Source organism: Eleutherodactylus coqui, unplaced genomic scaffold (assembly GCF_035609145.1).
Source record: "Eleutherodactylus coqui strain aEleCoq1 unplaced genomic scaffold, aEleCoq1.hap1 HAP1_SCAFFOLD_183, whole genome shotgun sequence".
NCBI lineage: Eukaryota > Metazoa > Chordata > Amphibia > Anura > Eleutherodactylidae > Eleutherodactylus > Eleutherodactylus coqui.
In genome coordinates, this window is record NW_027102625.1 from 75,128 (window position 1) to 96,228 (window position 21,101).

At 52.5% G+C, this 21,101-nt stretch overlaps 1 protein-coding gene across 2 annotated transcripts in view; it reads left to right on the forward strand.

The window, feature by feature from the left end:
- The window catches only part of LOC136605486 (nuclear receptor coactivator 3-like), a 58,102-nt gene extending 37,310 nt beyond the window's left edge, over positions 1–20,792 (forward strand). The window contains exons 12-22 of one of the 2 annotated variants that reach the window (XM_066588962.1): positions 1,011–1,146; positions 6,878–7,066; positions 7,143–7,376; positions 11,330–11,453; positions 11,535–11,706; positions 11,796–12,098; positions 12,193–12,297; positions 12,429–12,654; positions 12,751–12,916; positions 18,457–18,595; positions 19,087–20,792. In XM_066588962.1, coding sequence (XP_066445059.1) covers positions 1,011–1,146; positions 6,878–7,066; positions 7,143–7,376; positions 11,330–11,453; positions 11,535–11,706; positions 11,796–12,098; positions 12,193–12,297; positions 12,429–12,654; positions 12,751–12,916; positions 18,457–18,595; positions 19,087–19,098 — 1,806 coding nt within the window. In that variant the 3' untranslated portion in view covers positions 19,099–20,792. The remainder of the gene's footprint in view (positions 1–1,010; positions 1,147–6,877; positions 7,067–7,142; positions 7,377–11,329; positions 11,454–11,534; positions 11,707–11,795; positions 12,099–12,192; positions 12,298–12,428; positions 12,655–12,750; positions 12,917–18,456; positions 18,596–19,086) is intronic. The other variant, XM_066588963.1, reaches the window with a different exon arrangement.
- The last annotated feature ends 309 nt before the right edge of the window (positions 20,793–21,101 follow it).

Consider the following 21,101-nt stretch of genomic DNA (forward strand, 5'->3'; position numbering starts at 1 on the left):
ACCTTATCTGCAGACTGAACTCCCAGACTTATGTTCCCCCCCCCCCCCCCCACACGCTCTCCTGTGCCCCCATTTACTAAGCAAATAGCAAACGCAGAGCTCTATCTCATAAGGAATCCAACCAATAGGCATGGACGGTCCAAAAGAAAAAATGTACAAGGAAAACGTTATGTTATACGTCTCAGCAAGTTATAGCACAGCATGTACCATATGCAATATCGGGTTTATTTACCACATGACTTTATCATGTACTGTGCAGATTTTCCTTAATAAAGAAAATAAAGTTAAAAAAAATAGGAAAAGTTATTGGGTACCAACTCCATTATTCAATTCTAAGCACAAAACAATTAGCGTCCAAATCGTACGTACGGAATGTAATTCTCTCACTTCCTGATATATATAAATGTCTGTCTGTCCTTTATGCATTCCTACACCATTCATCCGATCGCCATGAGACTTTGGGAAGTTGTTGAGTACACTCCTGGGAAGATTATAGGCATAGTACATTTATGCTATGATAAATGGAGCGCGTGTGCGAGCGTCGTCGACAGTTACGCCCCCCCCCCCCCCCCCAGACAAAGATCGTTTGATTTGCATCTCAAGCACGAAAGCAAAAGGCATTACGAGCAACGGGAGGCGTGTTCAACTACAAAATGATGCATCCGCCGAACGTATCACAAGACAATTCCTGGATATTGGGAATGCTGAGGTAACATGAAAGCTGCGCTGTGATTGGTTGTTATATATTATACTGCTGAGGTAACATGAAAGCTGTGCTGTGATTGGTTGTTATCTAGATACATAAAAACGAATGAATGTATGTCTGTCTGTCTTCGCAGCAACGCGCGACGGGTCAGCTAGTTTATTATAAAATTATATATGTATTTGCCTTCGGGTGGCAGTAATCTTATGCCCTGATCTCTGAGTCTCGGCTACCCATCTCACATAGATTATAGCGCCATGCCTCCATTTATCTATGAGTGCAGACAATGTGATCTGTTTTTCCTCAGGTGTCCGGAGACCTGGATCACTTGGACGCGATACTTGGTGACCTTGCTGGTTCTGACTTCTATACCAATTCTGTCAGCTCTAATGCCGGTAACATGCCGACCAAGCAGCCGGTGTTCCAGGACAATCCACCACTAGGTACGCCAGCAGTTCTCTGCTAATTGCTGTATGATAAACATTCTGCCTTTTGAGGAGCTTAAAGGTTCGTTGAACAAAAGTGAGCGATAACACCGGGGAACAATTTAAAAAAAAGTTTTTGTTGACTTTGGTTTCTTGGTATCTCTGGCTGGGAACAATCATATTTTTATCTAAATCAACCAAGTCGTCTTGTAGATATGATACCTTTTACTGGCTACAAAAATACATGATGTTACAGCAGCTACCGAACCAACGCAGGGGTCTGCTTCAGGCTTAAATGAAATGGATCCGAAGAGGCATGCATATATACACACAAACCTCTGGCAAGGCATAGACCTGGGTGGGAATAATAGTCACTGATATGGGAGTGAAGGTTTGATAGTCCCTGAATTAGTGTTAGGGGGTCACCAGGTCAGCAGTGTTATCTGTGCTGTAGATGTCCCATACCTCCCACTGACGCACACATCTTCATGAAGAGTTTAGCCCTCTATTGAAAGTGTCAAAAGTTGTTATAAATGTTTATTCCCAGATTCTTCTATGACTTAGTGAACAACTTTTGACACTTTCAATGCAGTGAGTTCTTTCAATGGAAGTCTCCAAACAAAGGCGGGACAAATATCTGTCTGGGATGATTTAGTGAATCCTGCACTGACCCTGGAGGACCCGATGACCCCGAAGATGCCGATGACCCTGGAGGTCCCTTTCAACTCTACCATTCTAGGATTCTTTGTGCTTCAAAAGGCCCAACCGATCTCCATCGCTTGGCAACGGAGCCACCCAGTCTAGAATTATAACTTTTAACTGGCAAATGGAGTGTCTGCATTCACTAAAATGCTTTGGAATTAGTAAGTCGGTCCTACCTTTGCGGATTGTGCGTTTATGGTTGACTATGCGAGTGCGAGCCTCCATGCTCGTTTTACCTACATAGCCCAAATCGCAGGGGCACGTAATAAAATATACAACAAAGGAAGTTGTGCAAGTGAACCTTTTCTTAAGAAAAGACTTTTTTCCATCAATTTCCTCAATGTGAGAGTATCGATTATAGATTCCATGGTGGGAACGGATTTGTTTACTAAAAGTACCGACAGGAATTCTCCCTACCAGTGGCTGGACGTCCGAGTCTACCAGCGGCTCGACGTCCGAGTCTACCAGCGGCTCGACGTCCGAGTCTACCAGCGGCTCGACGTCCGAGTCTACCAGCGGCTCGACGTCCGAGTCTACCAGCGGCTCGACGTCCGAGTCTACCAGCGGCTCGACGTCCGAGTCTACCAGCGGCTCGACGTCCGAGTCTACCAGCGGCTCGACGTCCGAGTCTACCAGCGGCTCGACGTCCGAGTCTACCAGCGGCTCGACGTCCGAGTCTCCCAGCGGCTCGACGTCCGAGTCTCCCAGCGGCTCGACGTCCGAGTCTCCCAGCGGCTCGATGTCCGAGTCTCCCAGCGGCTCGACGTCCGAGTCTCCCAGCGGCTCGACGTCCGAGTCTCCCAGCGGCTCGACGTCCGAGTCTCCCAGCGGCTCGACGTCCGAGTCTACCAGCGGCTCGACGTCCAGTGTCTCATTCAGCTGAAATCTCAGGGCCTACCCTTGAACTACCCTCTCTTGAAGAACATGATTGGTGAAAAACTAAGTGACAGCAATGATGAAGATGTTGAAATTGAAGATGACTTAGTTCGTAAGGGATTTGATCAGGAAGAGCTGAATGATTTGGCACGAGGTCTGGGACTATCAATAAAGGCTTCAGAACTCCGAGCAGCTAAACTGCACGAGGAAAACTTATTTGTAAAAGAAGTGAAGGCATCCTACTTTCCATTCAGATAAAATTGCATTTCTGCACTACTTTTGAAGTGGCAGTGGCTTTGTGTATTGCCGTAACATACATGGTTTAATGGGGGTATTTGGCTTAGCAGCAGCACATGTGAAAAAGACTTGGGTATACTAATAGATCATAGACTGAACATGAGTCAACAATGTGATGCAGCAGCCAAAAAGGCAAACACAATTCTGGGATGTATTAAGAGAAGCATAGAGTCTAGATCACGTGAGGTCATTATCCCCTCTACTCTTCCTTAGTCAGACCCCATCTGGAATACTGGGTCCAGTTCTGGGATGTATTAAGAGAAGCACAGAGTCTAGATCACGTGAGGTCATTATCCCCTCTACTCTTCCTTAGTCAGACCCCATCTGGAATACTGGGTCCAGTTCTGGGCACCCCACTTTATACAAGACACAGACAAACTGGAGCAAGTTCAGGGAAGAGTTCCCAAGATGGTGAGCGGTCTGCAAATCATGTCCTATGAGGAACGGGTAAAGGATCTGGGAATGTTTAGCAGAAGAGAAGGCTGAGAGGAGACTTAATAGCGGTCTACAAATATCTGAAGGGCTGTCACAGTGCAGAGGGATCAGCCCTATTCTCATCTGTACAAGGGAAGACTAGAACCCCTCTAACTGCTGCTACTTGCACACAATCTGACGTACAAAAACAATATCTCTGTAAGGACAAGATAACTAATAGAGATGAGCGAGCATGCTCGTCCGAGCATTAGCATACGCGATGTACTCGTTACTCGAGCCGAGCACCACGAGGTGCTCGAGAAAATCTTGACCCTCTCCTCCCCACCTGTCTTCAATGGAGCCGCGGCTGCTGCCGACACCCCTTTACATATAAGCCCTTCCCTGAAAAACAATAGTTTTAGTGTAAAAAAAAAACTTACCTCTCCGTTGCTGCCGTGTCCCCCGCGGGGATGAAGAACACACCTGCCGCATGTGGCTTATGTTTCCTTCATCCCCGCTAGTAAAAAGAATTCCCTGCTGCTACATCTGTCACATTCTTCAATTCCCTACCGCAGCTGTCACACATGACAGCTGCGGTAGAGGATCCTGCTGCCGCCCCCCAGGAATTAGATTTCAGGGAAGGGTTTTAAATATAAGCCCTTCCCTAAAAAAAACCTGAAAAATAGTGTCCAAAAAAATGTTGACTCACTTGCCCTTGGCTGCCGGGGCTCAGCCGCGACTTCTCCGCACCGTCCCCGGCTTGGTAGTCCTGATCTTTAATCCTAAAATGATTGTTTTCAGGGAAGGGCTGATATGTAAAGCCCTTCCATGAAAAACAATTCGGGGTGCCGGCCGCAGCCGCGGCTCCATTGAGAACAGTGCGGAGCATCGGGCACGTTGAAGAATGCTTCAGTCCCCCATTGACTTCAATGGGGTTCGTTACTTGAAACGAGCTCTCGAGCATTTTGGTGCTCGCTCATCTCTAATAAGTAAGTGAACCTCACATGTAGATGCTTGTTGATTGTACATTTTGTATGGCGGAGGCCATCCTGTATCCTTAAATATGTGAGAGAGAAAAACTGGGGGCATTTTTTTATTCAAAGGCCAAAAGTTAGTAAAATAAAATGTAAGATCCAAGTCAACGAAAATCGTGTTCCCCGGTAATCGCTCGCCAACGACAGAATGACGGATGACAATAGTGCGCGCTTCATTCATCGTTCAGACGCAACAGGACTGAATAACACCGTTGGCTCATTCACTTCTCGCTTAAACACTCGCCGCTTGTGCAGGAATGTGAAACGCTGAAGAGAAGTGAGCGATTCTTAACGATGAGTGCCAACTAATGAGCAGTGATGTCACTCGCCCGTTCACTCAGGGGGCATCCAGGCTGCCCTTCATATTTGCGTGTGAAACGCTTTTAGCACCTCAGAGGGGGCGTGGCCTAGATGCGTCTTTTAAATTTGTCAAAGTTTTGGCCCAAAGTAAAAGGAGCAAAAGGCGTTGTCAGGACGGAAGGGTCTGATATGTGCAGCAAGATGCGCCGGCGCTGCGGTGCGAGACGGGGACGCATTTGGCGCATCTTCAGCCGGCAGTAGTTTTACACTAAATTTAAGGCTGTAATAATAATTATTCTCCCATTTGTGTTTCAGTTTTTAATCAATTTCCAAAATGTCTGCTTGCTGTCAGTGAATGGGAACAATCCCGCCCAGGAGAGGGATTTGAGCTGCTGTTGTGTTCAGCTCGGGGTGGATTTCATTACTGATACACTGTAACAGACTCTCCTCTGTGGGAAGTCTGGGGTCAGGAGCTCCTCTGGATTTGTTCCTGTTCACTGATCAGTAGCAGAGGTTATTAAACAGTTGAGTAACTTCTCACAGCGCTTTAAGTGGCCGCACTCTGTAAAGAGACCTGAAATCCTGCAAGTATTAGAAAACGAGTGATCACCTCTAATTCCCCAGCGATCTGCGGCTGCAGCGGTCACATGCCGGGCGGGTGGTATTACCTCTCAGCAGTGGGAGCCATGATACTAGTCGCTGCGGCAGGTGAGCACTATGGCCTCTGATTGGCTGCAGCGGTCACATGCCGGGTGGGTGGCATTACTTCTCAGCAGTGGGAGCCGTGATACTAGTCGCTGCGGCAGGTGAGCACTATGGCCTCTGATTGGCTGCAGCGGTCACATGCCGGGCGGGTGGTATTACCTCTCAGCAGTGGAAGCCGTGATACTAGTCGCTGCGGCAGGTGAGCACTATGGCCTCTGATTGGCTGCAGCGGTCACATGCCGGGCGGGTGGCATTACCTCTCAGCAGTGGGAGCCATGATGCTAGTCACTGCAGCAGGTGAGCACTATGGCCTCTGATTGGCTGCAGCGGTCACATGCCGGGCGGGTGGCATTACCTCTCAGCAGTGGGAGCCATGATACTAGTCGCTGCGGCAGGTGAGCACTATGGCCTCTGATTGGCTGCAGAGGTCACATGCCGGGCGGGTGGTATTACCTCTCAGCAGTGGAAGCCGTGATACTAGTCGCTGTGGCAGGTGAGCACTATGGCCTCTGATTGGCTGCAGAGGTCACATGTCAGTCGGCTGGCATTACCTCTCAGCAGTGGGAGCCATGATACTAGTCGCTGCAGCAGGTGAGCACTATGGCCTCTGATTGGCTGCAGAGGTCACATGCCGGGCGGGTGGTATTACCTCTCAGCAGTGGGAGCCATGATACTAGTCGCTGCGGCAGGTGAGCACTATGGCCTCTGATTGGCTGCAGAGGTCACATGCCGGGCGGGTGGCATTACTTCTCAGCAGTGGGAGCCATGATACTAGTCGCTGCGGCAGGTGAGCACTATGGCCTCTGATTGGCTGCAGAGGTCACATGCCGGGCGGGTGGTATTACCTCTCAGCAGTGGGAGCCGTGATACTAGTCGCTGCGGCAGGTGAGCACTATGTCCTCTGATTGGCTGCAGAGGTCACATGCCGGGCGGGTGGTATTACCTCTCAGCAGTGGAAGCCGTGATGCTAGTCGCTGCGGCAGGTGAGCACTATGGCCTCTGATTGGCTGCAGCGGTCACATGTCAGTCGGCTGGCATTACCTCTCAGCAGTGGAAGCCATGATACTAGTCGCTGCAGCAGGTGACTATGGCCTCTGATTGGCTGCAGCGGTCACATGTCAGTCGGCTGGCATTACCTCTCAGCAGTGGAAGCCATGATACTAGTCGCTGCAGCAGGTGACTATGGCCTCTGATTGGCTGCAGCGGTCATGTGTTATCGGCTTAAGACCGGCAGGCCTGCTAGATCACCGCAGGTAAGAGGGCCTCACTCTTGTCATGTATGCAGGGTTAATAGGCGTTTTTATAAGCTGGTTAACCCCTTTGGTTCCGTTCTCTGGGCGGTTCTTACATTTGCGCTATACCATGTTATTTTGATTGCACTGTGTTTCCGGTTTTACCTGATTTGGCTCTCTAATCTTTAGGTATGAGGAGTCCACAGAATGTACAAGTCACTCGGCCTCCTTTCAATCGGGCAATGTCATTGGACAGCACCATCCCAGGCAACGCCACCCCGCCGGTCAGGAGTGTCAGTAATTTTCCAATTATGCCAAAGCAAAGTATGATGGGAAGTCCGCGAATGATGGACGCACAAGATGGCTTTGGGCTGATGGGTACGCAGCTGGTTGTACTGGGGAAGTGAGCTGGGTTGGTCATTCTGGGACTTTAACTATTCCCCTTCCTTTTCAGGTAACGGTCCCAGCAGGGGCATGAGCCAGCACCCAGCGGGTGAGTGGGCTGTGCAGAACTCGGCTGTCAGCCGCATGGAGCCCTCCAGCACTGGGCCAGTTGGGAGGCAGGGACCGGAGTACAACACATCCATGCCACGGCCGGCAATGAGTGGAAACATGGCGGGGCTTCCAGCGCGGTCCAACAGTATTCCAGGGAGCCAGCCGGTGCTGCAGCAGCAGATGATGCCGATGAGTGAGTGCATGTATCCAGGATGAGACTAGAAAGCTATTAAAATCCACTTCCCGCTTGATGATGGTAGTTGTAGTGTTCCTCCATCTGGTGTGATCGGTACATTGAGCAGACTGCTCGGGAGGGCAAGGCGGGGGATGTATACGGATAATGACCTTTGCATAATAATAATCTGTATTTGTATAGCGCCAACATATCCCGCAGCGCTTACACAGACAGGGGATACAGAAAGACAGAAGGACAAACATTACAGAACCACGGTTACATAGTAATCAGCTGATGGAAACAATAGGGGTGCGGGTCCTGCTCCAACGAGCTTACATACTACAAGTAATGGGGGGATACAGAAGGTAAAGGGGCTGGAGATGTGCGCGGTATGGGGGGATGGAGATGTGCACGGTATGGGGGGGGGGGGTGGAGATGTGCACAGTATGGTGAGGTGGAGAGTGAGGGATGCTACACACAGACAATGGTCAGACATTTAGCCGTGTGACAGCAGGATCGGTATAACTGCAGGGGGCAGGGATTGCAGTCAGTAGGTCAGGGAGCATGTTATCAGGCGGAGTACAAAGGGGTTTGTTTAGGGAATGCGGTATGGTGAGGTGGAGATGTGCACGGTATGGCGGGGTGGAGATGTGCACGGTATGGCGGGGTGTAGTGTGAGGGATGCTATACACAGACAATGGTCAGACATTTAGCCATGTGACGGCAGGATCGGTTTATGATGGCTAGCAGGGATTGCAGTCAGTAGGTCAGAGAGCATGTTATCAGGTGGAGTACAGAGGGGTTTGTTTAGGGAATGCGGTATGCCTCCCTGAAGAGGTGCGTTTTTAGAGCACGCTTGAAGTTCTGCGAGTCCTGGATTGCCCGGGTAGCCTTTGGTAGTGCGTTCCAGAGGACCGGTGCTGCTCTGGAGAAGTCTTGGAGGCGGGAATGAGAAGTTCGAATTAAAGGGGTGCTCAGTCTGGTTTCGTTAGCAGAGCGGAGAGCCTGGGCTGGGTGATGGATTGAGATGAGGGAGACGATATAGGGGGGCGCTGCGCTGTGGATGAGGGATACAATATAGGGGGGCGCTGCGCTGTGTATGAGGGATACAATATAGGGGGGCGCTGCGCTGTGGATGAGGGATAGAATATAGGGCGGCGCGGTGCTGTGGATGAGGGATACAATATAGGGGGCGCTGCACTGTGGATGAGGGATACAATATAGGGCGGCGCTGCGCTGTGGATGAGGGATACAATATAGGGGAGCGCTGCACTGTGGATGAGGGATACAATATAGGGGGGCGGCGCTGTGGATGAGGGATACAATATAGGGCGGCGCGGTGCTGTGGATGAGGGATACAATATAGGGGGGCGCTGCACTGTGGAGGGCTTTGCGGATGAAGGTGGTGAGTTTGAATTGAATTCTGTATTTAACGGGCAGCCAGTGCAGTGACCGGCACAGGGCAGAGGTGTCCGAGTAGCGGCTGGACAGGAAGATGAGCCTGGCTGACGCATTCAGGATGGATTGGGGTAGAGTCTGGTGCAGGGGAGGCCAATCAGCAGTGGGTTGCAATAATCCAGCCGGGAGCGGATGAGGGCGACAGTGAGCGTTTTTAGCGTGTCTGCAGCGAGAAAAGAGCGGATTCTTGCGATGTTCTTGATGTGCGGCTGACATGTTCGGGCCAGAGATTGGATGTAGGGGGTAAAAGAGAGATCAGAATCAAATATGACCCCAAGGCAGCGGGCGTGCTGGGAGTTATGGTGCCACACACTGAGATGGAGATGTCAGGAGGAGGTTGGTTAGTGGAGGGTGGAAATACCAGCAGGTCAGTTTTAGAGAGGTTTAGTTTTAGGTAGAGAGAGGACATGGGGTTAGAGACAGCGGACAGACAGTCAGTGATGTTTTGGAGTAAAGGTGCAGAGATGTCACGGGCAGAGGTGTATAGCTGGGTGCCATCAGCATAGAGGGGGTATTGGAGGCCGAATCTCCTGATGGTCTGTCTAATAGGGGCTGTGTAGATAGAGAAAAGGAGGGGGCCGAGGACCGAGCCCTGGGGGACCCCAACAGCAAGGGGAAGAGGAGGGGAGGTAGAGCCAGCAAAGGAGATGCTGAAAGAGCAGTCAGATAGGTAGGAGGAGAACCAGGAGAGGGCAGTGTCCTTTAGGCCGATGGAGCGTAGCATACTGAGGAGGAGTTTGTGGTCAACAGTGTCAAATGCTGCGGAGAGGTCGAGGAGGATCAGTAGGGAGTAATCGCCCCTCGATTTGGCTGTCAGTAGGTCATTGGATACCCTTGTAAGGGCAGTTTCTGTCGAGTGTTGAGGTCGGAATCCAGACTGTAGGGGGTCTAGGAGAGAGTGCTCTGATAGATAGCTTACAAGGTGGGAATAAACCAGGCGTTCTAGTAGTTTGGAGATGAAGGGGAGGTGTGAGATGGGTCGGTAGTTGGCAGCATCAGTCGTGTCCAGTCGGCTTCTTTAGCAGTGGGGATATGATGGCGTGTTTGAAAGAAGAGGGAAACATGCCAGAGGTCAGAGAGAGGTTGAATATAGTGGTTAGATGGGAGATGACCACTGGGGAGAAGGATCGGAGGAGGTGTGAGGGGAGGGGGTCGCTAGCGCAGGTGGTGGAGCGACATCTCCTCCCTTCGTGTTGCTCCTTTCTTCCAGCTTGCCTCTCCCTTCCACTCTTACCCCCTTTCCGGCACCACCCTCTCTTCTTCCTTTCTCTTGCCTTCCCTTCTCTATTCTCATCTATTCTTCCTTTCTGGCTCCGCTCCCTTCTCCTCTCTTCTTCCTTTCTGTTACACTCGCCTTCCCTCCCGACTCACCTCTCGCCTTCCCTCCCGACTCACCTCTCGCCTTCCCTCCCGACTCACCTCTCGCCTTCCCTTCGGGCTTCCCTCTCGCCTTCCCTTCGCGCTTCCCTCTCGCCTTCCCTTCGCGCTTCCCTCTCGCCTTCCCTTCAGGCTTCCCTCTCGCCTTCCCTTCGGGCTTCCCTCTCGCCTTCCCTTCGGGCTTCCCTCTCGCCTTCCCTTCGGGCTTCCCTCTCGCCTTCCCTTCGGGCTTCCCTCTCGCCTTCCCTTCGGGCTTCCCTCTCGCCTTCCCTTCGCGCTCCCCTCTCGCCTTCCCTTCGGGCTCCCCTCTCGCCTTCCCTTCGGGCTCCCCTCTCGCCTTCCCTTCGGGCTCCCCTCTCGCCTTCCCTTCGGGCTCCCCTCTCGCCTTCCCTTCGGGCTCCCCTCTCGCCTTCCCTTCGGGCTCCCCTCTCGCCTTTCCTTCGGGCTCCCCTCTCGCCTTCCCTTCGGGCTCCCCGCTCGCCTTCCCTTCGGGCTCCCCGCTCGCCTTCCCTTCGGGCTCCCCGCTCGCCTTCCCTTCGGGCTCCCCGCTCGCCTTCCCTTCGGGCTCCCCGCTCGCCTTCCCTTCGGGCTCCCCGCTCGCCTTCCCTTCGGGCTCCCCGCTCGCCTTCCCTTCGGGCTCCCCGCTCGCCTTCCCTTCGGGCTCCCCGCTCGCCTTCCCTTCGGGCTCCCCGCTCGCCTTCCCTTCGGGCTCCCCGCTCGCCTTCCCTCGCGCCTCCCCGCTCGCCTTCCCTCGCGCCTCCCCTCTCGCCTTCCCTCGCGCCTCCCCTCTCGCCTTCCCTCGCGCCTCCCCTCTCGCCTTCCCTCGCGCCTCCCCTCTCGCCTTCCCTCGCGCCTCCCCTCTCGCCTTCCCTCGCGCCTCCCCTCTCGCCTTCCCTCGCGCCTCCCCTCTCGCCTTCCCTCGCGCCTCCCCTCTCGCCTTCCCTCGCGCCTCCCCTCTCGCCTTCCCTCGCGCCTCCCCTCTCGCCTTCCCTTCCGAGAGTAAATTAATCTATCTGGATGTGAGAGGTGGCGGTGCAGCATGGTGTATGAAGTTCAGAATTGCGTGCCGGATTGCTCATTCAGACTTTTAGCCGTCAGTTTTGTAGTCTTCCAATAATTGTATCTTACTTTTCTAGGACCGAATGACTTGGCAATGGGAATGGGCTCCAACCCTTACTCACAAGCTCCGTCTAACCCTGCAGGGTCCTGGCCGGATAGCATGATGTCTATGGAGCAGGCACCTAGCGGACCTCAGAACCGGTGCGAGCAGCTCTCCCACGACGTGGCCTTTACTTCTGTGAGTCTTGGGGTTAACCCGTATTTTCTCTCTTCACCTTGCAGGCAGCTTGGCCGCAGTTCCTTGGATGATCTCCTGTGTCCTCCATCAACTGTAGAAGGACAGACGGATGAGATTGCTCTGCTGGACCAGCTGCACACCCTCCTGAGCAACACCGACCCCAATGGGCTGGAAGAAATAGATCGGGCCTTGGGGATCCCAGAGCTTGTCAATCAGGTGGGTGTGGGGCATATTGGGGGAAGGAGTCTGTATAGAATGACCTTAAGCGGCTCATAATTCACTTCACTGTTGTTAACTCTTTGCAGGGCCAGGCCCTAGAACCCCAACCGGACACCTTCCAGCGTCAAGACTCCCCGGTGCTGATGGATCAGAAGCCTCCTATGTACGGGCAGCCATACCCAGGGCAGGGGTCTACGATGCAAGCTGGAGGCTTCAGTAACATACAGGGGCAACACGCACCCTTCAACTCCATGATGGGTCAAATGGGACAGCAACAAGGCAACTTCCCCCTGCAAGGAATACACCCGCGGGCTAATCTCATAAGACCCCGAACAAACATCCCAAAACAGCTGAGGATGCAGCTCCAGCAGAGGCTACAGGGGCAGCAGGTAAGAGCGCCCCCTCCAGGTAACCTACACACAGCAGCAGACTGTGTCCTTCTAGTGTAGGACGAGCCGCTGACGCCTGTTGTTCTGTCTTCAGTTCTTAAACCAAAGCCGACAAGCGTTGGAGATGAAGGTGGAGAGCATGAATGTCAGCGGAGCGGGGGTGATGCGGCCAGTGATGCAGACGCCTGTAGCATCGCAGGTGAGGGGCGCTGGCACTTCATATACGGTGTCACAATCTAATATGGTGGCAGTTGTGTTTTCACCCGCAGTGGATTGCAGATTAGTAGCTGGCGGATGCGTTTGCTGGATTTTATGCTCCTCTTTTCGCAGCAGGGATTTCTGAATGCTCAGATGGTCGCCCAGCGAAACCGGGAACTGATCAGTCACCAACTCCGCCAGCAACGAATGGCAATGCTTATCCAGCAGCAGCAAGGACAGTCCCAGGGGTTCAGTCCCCCGCCCAATGTCACTGCTACGGCCAGTATGGAGAATCCACTGGGTGGCCCCCCCATGCCTCAAGCCCCTCCTCAGCAGTTCCCCTACCCACCCAATTATGGTAAGCTGGATGAGAGGTAAATGGTGAGATGTCTGAGAGATAAGTGTCTCCTGACTTCCTTCATGGGTGGCATTTGCATTGTGCTCCTCACTGTAGGGATGAATCAGCAGGCTGATCCCACATTTGGAAGAGTCTCCAGCCCCCCCAACCCCATGATGACATCGAGAATGGCTCCCTCTCAGAACCCACACTCGCAGAGCGCACAAATGTACCAGTCGCCAGACATGAAGGGTTGGCCATCAGGAAACATGGCGAGGCCCAGGTAAGTTCAGCAAATCCTCCTCTTCAACCCGGTCTGGTCCTCAGTGTGTTCTACGTGTTCGGTGTACAACCAGTTATCTCCATCTGGTCTATCAGGTATTATACTTCAGAGCTGCAGTCATAATTCTTCTGTTTTTCGGTTCTCGTCTATCTACGCTGCCCCTTCAAAAAATGAAAGTTGAGCACAAAATGAGCGATTTACCGTTCGTCCGATCGGCGGCTGCGTTTACACTGAACAATTGTTAATTTTAGCTCTTTAGAAACTTAATGTGCAGCCGCTGCCCCGGGACACGAGGTTTGGTTAGAGCATCTGGATGGTCCCCGCAGGTTACACCACGCCATGTAGTGTGCCATGTCAGAGCCTAGCTTATTGCAGCCGCTGCCCCGGGACACGAGGTTTGGTTAGAGCATCTGGATGGTCCCTGCAGGTTACACCACGCCATGTAGTGTGCCATGTCAGAGCCTAGCTTATTGCAGCCGCTGCCCCGGGACACGAGGTTTGGTTAGAGCATCTGGATGGTACCCGCAGGTTACACCACGCCATGTAGTGTGCCATGTCAGAGCCTAGCTTATTGCAGCTGCTGCCCCGGGACACGAGGTTTGGTTAGAGCATCTGGATGGTCCCCGCAGGTTACACTACGCCATGTAGTGTGCCATGTCAGAGCCTAGCTTATTGCAGCCGCTGCCCCGGGACACGAGGTTTGGTTAGAGCATCTGGATGGTCCCTGCAGGTTACACCACGCCATGTAGTGTGCCATGTCAGAGCCTAGCTTATTGCAGCTGCTGCCCCGGGACACGAGGTTTGGTTAGAGCATCTGGATGGTCCCTGCAGGTTACACCACGCCATGTAGTGTGCCATGTCAGAGCCTAGCTTATTGCAGCCGCTGCCCCGGGACACGAGGTTTGGTTAGAGCATCTGGATGGTACCCGCAGGTTACACCACGCCATGTAGTGTGCCATGTCAGAGCCTAGCTTATTGCAGCTGCTGCCCCGGGACACGAGGTTTGGTTAGAGCATCTGGATGGTCCCCGCAGGTTACACTACGCCATGTAGTGTGCCATGTCAGAGCCTAGCTTATTGCAGCCGCTGCCCCGGGACACGAGGTTTGGTTAGAGCATCTGGATGGTCCCTGCAGGTTACACCACGCCATGTAGTGTGCCATGTCAGAGCCTAGCTTATTGCAGCCGCTGCCCGGGACACGAGGTTTGGTTAGAGCATCTGGATGGTCCCTGCAGGTTACACCACGCCATGTAGTGTGCCATGTCAGAGCCTAGCTTATTGCAGCCGCTGCCCCGGGACACGAGGTTTGGTTAGAGCATCTGGATGGTCCCTGCAGGTTACACCACGCCATGTAGTGTGCCATGTCAGAGCCTAGCTTATTGCAGCCGCTGCCCCGGGACACAAGGTTTGGTTAGAGCATCTGGATGGTCCCTGCTGGTTACACCACGCCATGTAGTGTGCCATGTCAGAGCCTAGCTTATTGCAGCCGCTGCCCCGGGACACGAGGTTTGGTTAGAGCATCTGGATGGTCCCTGCAGGTTACACCACGCCATGTAGTGTGCCATGTCAGAGCCTAGCTTATTGCAGCCGCTGCCCCGGGACACGAGGTTTGGTTAGAGCATCTGGATGGTCCCCGCAGGTTACACCACGCCATGTAGTGTGCCATGTCAGAGCCTAGCTTATTGCAGCCGCTGCCCCGGGACACGAGGTTTGGTTGGAGCATCTGGATGGTCCCTGCAGGTTACACCACGCCATGTAGTGTGCCATGTCAGAGCCTAGCTTATTGCAGCCGCTGCCCCGGGACACGAGGTTTGGTTAGAGCATCTGGATGGTCCCTGCAGGTTACACCACGCCATGTAGTGTGCCATGTCAGAGCCTAGCTTATTGCAGCCGCTGCCCCGGGACACGAGGTTTGGTTAGAGCATCTGGATGGTCCTCGCAGGTTACACCACGCCATGTAGTGTGCCATGTCAGAGCCTAGCTTATTGCAGCCGCTGCCCCGGGACACGAGGTTTGGTTAGAGCATCTGGATGGTCCCTGCGGGTTACACCACGCCATGTAGAGTGCCATGTCAGAGCCTAGCTTATTGCAGCCGCTGCCCCGGGACACGAGGTTTGGTTAGAGCATCTGGATGGTCCCCGCAGGTTACACCACGCCATGTAGTGTGCCATGTCAGAGCCTAGCTTATTGCAGTCGCTGCCCTGGGACACGAGGTTTGGTTAGAGCATCTGGATGGTCCCTGCGGGTTACACCACGCCATGTAGTGTGCCATGTCAGAGCCTAGCTTATTGCAGCCGCTGCCCCGGGACACGAGGTTTGGTTAGAGCATCTGGATGGTCCCGGCTCGTAGATGCCGAGGACCACGTTCGGGGCTCCTTTCCACTACAGACTATTTCACACCACTAACTATAACAATCTCTGGTGCCGGAAGACCAACTACAAAGCAGTTTGTTCATTGGGACGTGTGACTGAACCCTCGTCTCTGCGATGTCCTACGATGGCCAACAGTAGTCCGCCACCATGTATATACGCCATTGTCCACGTTCTTCCATGGTCCTTAGGGAAATTGTTCCCCCTGTTTGTCGCCAACATCACCAAGGCACAATGGATCCCAATGACTGTACAGATAGAGGAACGCCATACTCGTCCAGGATGCTGTGCGCATACAGGGGGTGCTGTGAGTATTGAGTCTTGCCCAGAAAAAATGGAGCTAGGAAGCTGAACCTGTCGATTCTACATATCCCCCAGGATGCACTTGTGACGTCTCTCCTGCAGCTTTTTAAGTCCCTGCAAATAGAATTCTTCCGACTGCCGGTCCGACCACTCATGCAGCATTAGTTGCCTCCACAACACGCCTAAACCATTGTCCCTTTAGGTGTTTTTTTGAGATTGGGAAATAGATGGTTGTCAGATGGAGCTAGGCCGGGCGAATAGGGTGGGTGGGGCATCAGCTGAAAGTCTATGGAGGTCATTTTTGTAATGCTAGCACCTGCCGTGTGTGATGGTTATTGTCAGGCAGCGGATGACACCTTTGGAGAGCTTTCCACATCGTTTTTCCTTAATATTTTGCCTCAGCTTTGTGAATAACGAACAGTAATATGTTGCATTAATGGTTGAACCCTCTGGGAGGTCCACGAGCAGAACTCCCTTCTCATCCCAAAACATGGCTGCCATTTGCTTCGGTGCTGACCTTTGCACAGGGAGGTCTTTGGCCGGGGGATCCGCTGCGTCTCCGTTCCTTTGTCTCTGGATCAGTAGATCCATCATCAGCAGTTACCAGATTGTCCAGGAAATCTGCCTCCTTACTAGCAGAATGCTCCACAGCAGCTGCCGCCGATGTCTCCACACGTCTCTTCTGTCCGGGATCCACTTGGCTGGAAGCGTTCTCCTTCCCCAGTCGTTGTGGATAACGGCACCAGCTCTCTCACTGATCTCCCCAGATGTGTAGCCATATTCGGCGGTCCTCAATGATCACGTCATGGATGGATTTTACATTTGCAGGCAAGGAGACGGAGATCGGGCTTCACTGGGTTTATCACGTTCAACACCGAAATGGCCAGTTTTAAAATTTACAGCCCGACGTTTACCTGTTGCCTATGAAGGGCCGCCGTCACCTAAAGCTTGTGACCGTCATCATGAATCTGCTTCGCACATCCACCTTGGAGAAACAGGATTGTGATTCTGGTTCTCTGCTCTTCCACTATGAACGTCTTTGGAGATGCTGCCTGGTATGTTAGGCTGCAGGGAGACTTCACATTGAACATAGACCAATAGACAAGTACAGCCCCCAATTTACAGCGTCCTAGCTCAATTCTGGGTAAGGCTCAATACTTATCAGCACCCCCTCGTATTCTGCACCAGTGCTCTGTAGTCACCCGCCATTCCTTACAGCCAACCAGAACGGCGACCGCGCACGGGAGGAGTTAGTAAACGCTGGGCTCTCGCGAGTTCCCTGATTTTCATTCCATTGAATATAGCTGCTTTAAGTTTCTACATATGTAGTTGAAGCGCATTCCATCTCCCGAGAGCCTTTACAAACTGCTTCATCCAACCAAGTTGACTGTCTAATGGTGGCAGTAGGATCTCCTCTCCGTCCGCCAAAGCTTCTGTGATACTGTTTTCTCCGGAAGGCCGTTATCTTCTCACCCGGTGTTGATCTTTAGCTTTGCTGTCCCACAGACATAGAAGACATGGTGCCCCGTGTACCCACCCTGCTGCCCTAGAAGGAGATCCGCACAGATGGTCCATCTTCTGTAGGACTGTGGCTATTGTCGCCTGATCTTCCTGCATACTGAGTGACCAATAAGAACCGACATCTATCTGTCTCCGTTATGTAGACGTACACGTTTCAGGCTGCGTTCAGAGCGAAGAACAACCGCCATTGGCTTGGTGTGCATTCACCCCCATTCAGTTTGACGAGGAAGCCTCGCATGTTGTTGCAGAAAATAAAACCATTTTCTGTGAAGACTCTCAGAAACTCCTCCCCTCTGTTGCGTTGCGCTGTGATTTTAGTTCCCAGTTAACTTTTGTCGGCTGGCCAGAAGCTGACCACTCGGACGCTTTCTTTGGAAGAGTTCGGTCTCTTTAGAGGTCGTTCAGTTCTGTTGGATTGAAGCCCTATGCCGCTGATGAAGCTCCTTGGAAATCGTTGTCACGTTGCTCCCAGCTCCCGGCTCATCTGTTTCTTTAAGGAGCTCTGGACGGCTGCTACATGTTGGGTCAGGTATATCTTCTGGATGTGGCATGGGGTGTTTAGCGGCGGCCAAATCCGGATTTGTCCCCTTACTCCGGTTTTTCCATTGATGTCCTTTATATTCACCCAACCAAAGTAGCCGTCGTCTCTCTGGTTGCGCTGCTCGCACCGTACCGTTGGGATACCACATTTCATGCACTTCCTTTCCCCGTTCCACCATTGTGGCAGGTGTGCTGTACAGGTTTTGCGCACAATATGTGGTGTTTTGGCTCGTCTTAGTCCCCAGTCTGTGGAGGAAGGTAAATAAGCACTTTTCATAAAGTCCATTCTGGCTCCTCTCTACTGAGGGAAGGAAACCCGAAACATCAGGACGATAGACACGTTGTCTTCCTAATGTCACCATATCTCTGTCCGGGATACAAACAACACACCTATAACATCAGCCCAACCACCAATACAAAGTACGCCAGCAGCCAAAATAACGGGATGTCAGCCATATCTCAAAAACTGGAGCTCCTGCAAAGAAAAGAAAAGCGTTTCTCTAATCAGCGGCACAAAAAGACTCTCAATCAGGTCGGAGATTCCCGGCGCCAAGAAAAAACTCTATTTGTTCCCCAGTGCAATCGTTAATCATTCGGTCTAAACTCCAACCAAGGACTGAGTGACGACCGTTCGGTCTGAGATCGCCTTACTTGGTCGGCCGCTAGAAGTGGTTTATTGTGTGCGCTCAGATAAGCTGCAGCTTCTGGTTACCCGGCAGAACTCTGACTGCAGCGGCCGGGGCGCTGATGTTTCTGGCACATAAAGGGTGGTTTTTGTCTTGCTGATTTTCTGTTTTTGTGTTGCAGCTCGTTCCCACAGCAGTACGGGCACCAAACCGCCCCCGGAACGTACAACATGATGCACATGAACAGCAACGGCAGTCACATGGGGCAGATACAGATGAACAGCTTACCGATGTCTGGGATGCCGATGGGGCCGGATCAGGTGACTCTCTCCTGCCTGCAACGTTGCCACACGTATAGATATCTGGGCTCCCCTGACCACGGCCTCTAGTGACCATACATGGTGTAGTCGGTGCGCCCTCTTGTGGTGGTATAGTGCATGTCCATTGCCGCTGCTCTCGTAACCCAAGTGGTCATAGAATCCTAGAGTTGAAAGGGTCCACCGGGTCCTCCAGGGTCATCGGCTCCTCTGGGGTCATCAGGTCCAACCCCCTGCTCAGTGCAGGGTCACTAAATCATCCCAGACAGATGTCTGTCTGCCTCTGAAGACTCCCATTGAAGGAGAACTCCCCACCTCCCGTGGCAACCTGTTCCACTCATTGATCCCCCTCACTGTCTAATATCTAATCTGTCTCCTCCCTTTCAGTTTCATCCCATTGCTTCTAGTCTTTCCTTGTGCAGAAGAGAATGTTGTCTCTGTTATCGAAGAGGAAGTGACTTATTCTCCAATTGCTTTTATTCTTGGTCTTCCAGAAATACTGCTGACACCGCTGCTCCTCGGTGGCGGCTGACGAGAGATGATGGGAGTGACTGTACGACAGGTCATGTTCTTGCTTCAGCCTAACCAAGAACCCCGTGCCCGTCGGAGAGTCCGGACGTAACCTGGAAGGAGCAGCAGTTGTGCCGGTGAACTCGCGGTGTGAATCTGGCGATGGCGTCTCCGAGTGGCCGCGGCCGCCTTGTTGCTCTGTTTTTGAAGTCCTGACAGTTTAATCCCAAAGCACCTGCGACTCCTTTAATCTCATTTCCTGCAACTTTGTTTTTGGAGTAGATTCCTAGAACCCTTTGTGACTTCTGATGATGTAGGAGGATGAGCGGATGACCTCGCCGTGCAGTAGATTTGCACTTTACGACTGTTGATCCCCAGGATTTTTTGGGGGGGTCAATAGTGAAATTTCAACCTCCCCCAATCCCAAGTCTCTGGCGGATCTAAAGAGCGCAGCCAGGAATTCGGCTCGTCTCGCCCCTCCCCCTTGTGTAAACATTTTGTACATATGAAGAGGAGACCTTATTATTGTATATGGACTTTTTTAGGTCGCTGTCTGTTTCCTTTTGTTCTGGTTTCGAGCTTCTAAAGCTGCGTATTTAACCCTTTGACTGCCATAGGCCTGGTGGCTTCCATTCTGACGACTTGTGGGGACAAGTTCCATCTCTTCAGTGTTACATGGGAGGTGGATACAGCAATATCCGTGTCTTTTGTATGTTACATGTTCATCGGCGCGGTCCTTGTCTGCTCCGCCATTTCCACGGTGTATTCCCTGTGGCCACAGCTCAGACAGGGCAATGCAGATTCATCCTTTAAGGATCCCCTATGATCATGTGACTCATCCACCAGGGGCCCCGGGATAGACATGCACTGACGGGGCTTCATAGGTGACGCTCCGTATCCATTAGTCGCTCTCCAGTCATTAGAGTTAGGAATGAGTTGAGCTTTAAAGCCGGCGCTAAGGAAGCTTCTGCATCGTCCACCTTAAAGGGATCCTGCGATGAAACTACTTACAACTTTATAATATTGCTTTAATTCAAAAGAAAAATCTCATTCACTGACGGCAAGCAGGAGTTTCAGCCTATGATGACCTTTGCATTCATGTATGTGAGCTGAATTCAGTAAGTGTTCAGTCTGACAGCAAGCAGAGATCTTAGAAAAGTCTTATTGAATGTGGCAGAGGTTTCCATTATCCGCTGCTAGTTCCGTAGGACTGCGCCGGCCCTCGCGGAGTGTCCTTGTGTAGGTAGCTGGCGGCTGCCCCTCCCCATGGACCTCCCATTCAGGTGCTACCAGTGTTGGCTCTGCTGCCCCCCCCCCCCCTCCCCGGAACATTCCTTGGATTTGTCCCCCCCATTCAGTCGCAGCCCCTCATACTCTCCATCAACGGAATAATTTCCGTGCGCCATGGCGAGCCGTTCCGGCCGCTTCCTGGAGCCGCTCAGTCTTCCGCTTTGTTCGCTGTCCTGTTTCACCCGTCAGTTTGGGGGGTGGGGGGGGGGGGCACTTGTTTATTGAGCAATAATGAATCCGTTCCTCCCGTGCCTTCCCGGTGGACTCGACGCCCCTCCCCCTACATGCAGCGCCATTGGCAGGAGACGAGCGGCCGGCGAGGGGCTCTACATGTAATAATCTGTACAATTGTATATTTTACATTTCTGTGGAATAAAAGGCTTTGTGTCAGTTTCCAGTCCGCAGCGTCTTGTGGCTGATGATCTAAATGCGGAGAGGGATGTGGCAGACGTGGCAGCGAGCGCCGGCCGTCCTTCCCTTACTGATTCTCAATGACATCTTCTACACCAGTCACTGCTGGATGGAGCGGAGGGCACTTCAGAAGGAAGGTCCTCCCTAAGGGACCTCTCATGACTCCCCTCACCAGCAAACCTGCTGACGGGCTCCGGGGATATGAGAACGCTGAGGGGAGATCAGCCGCGTAACACGGCGAGCTGAAGGGATGCAGACAACAAATCACAGCTTGTCCTATTTTGGTTCGGATTCCAGA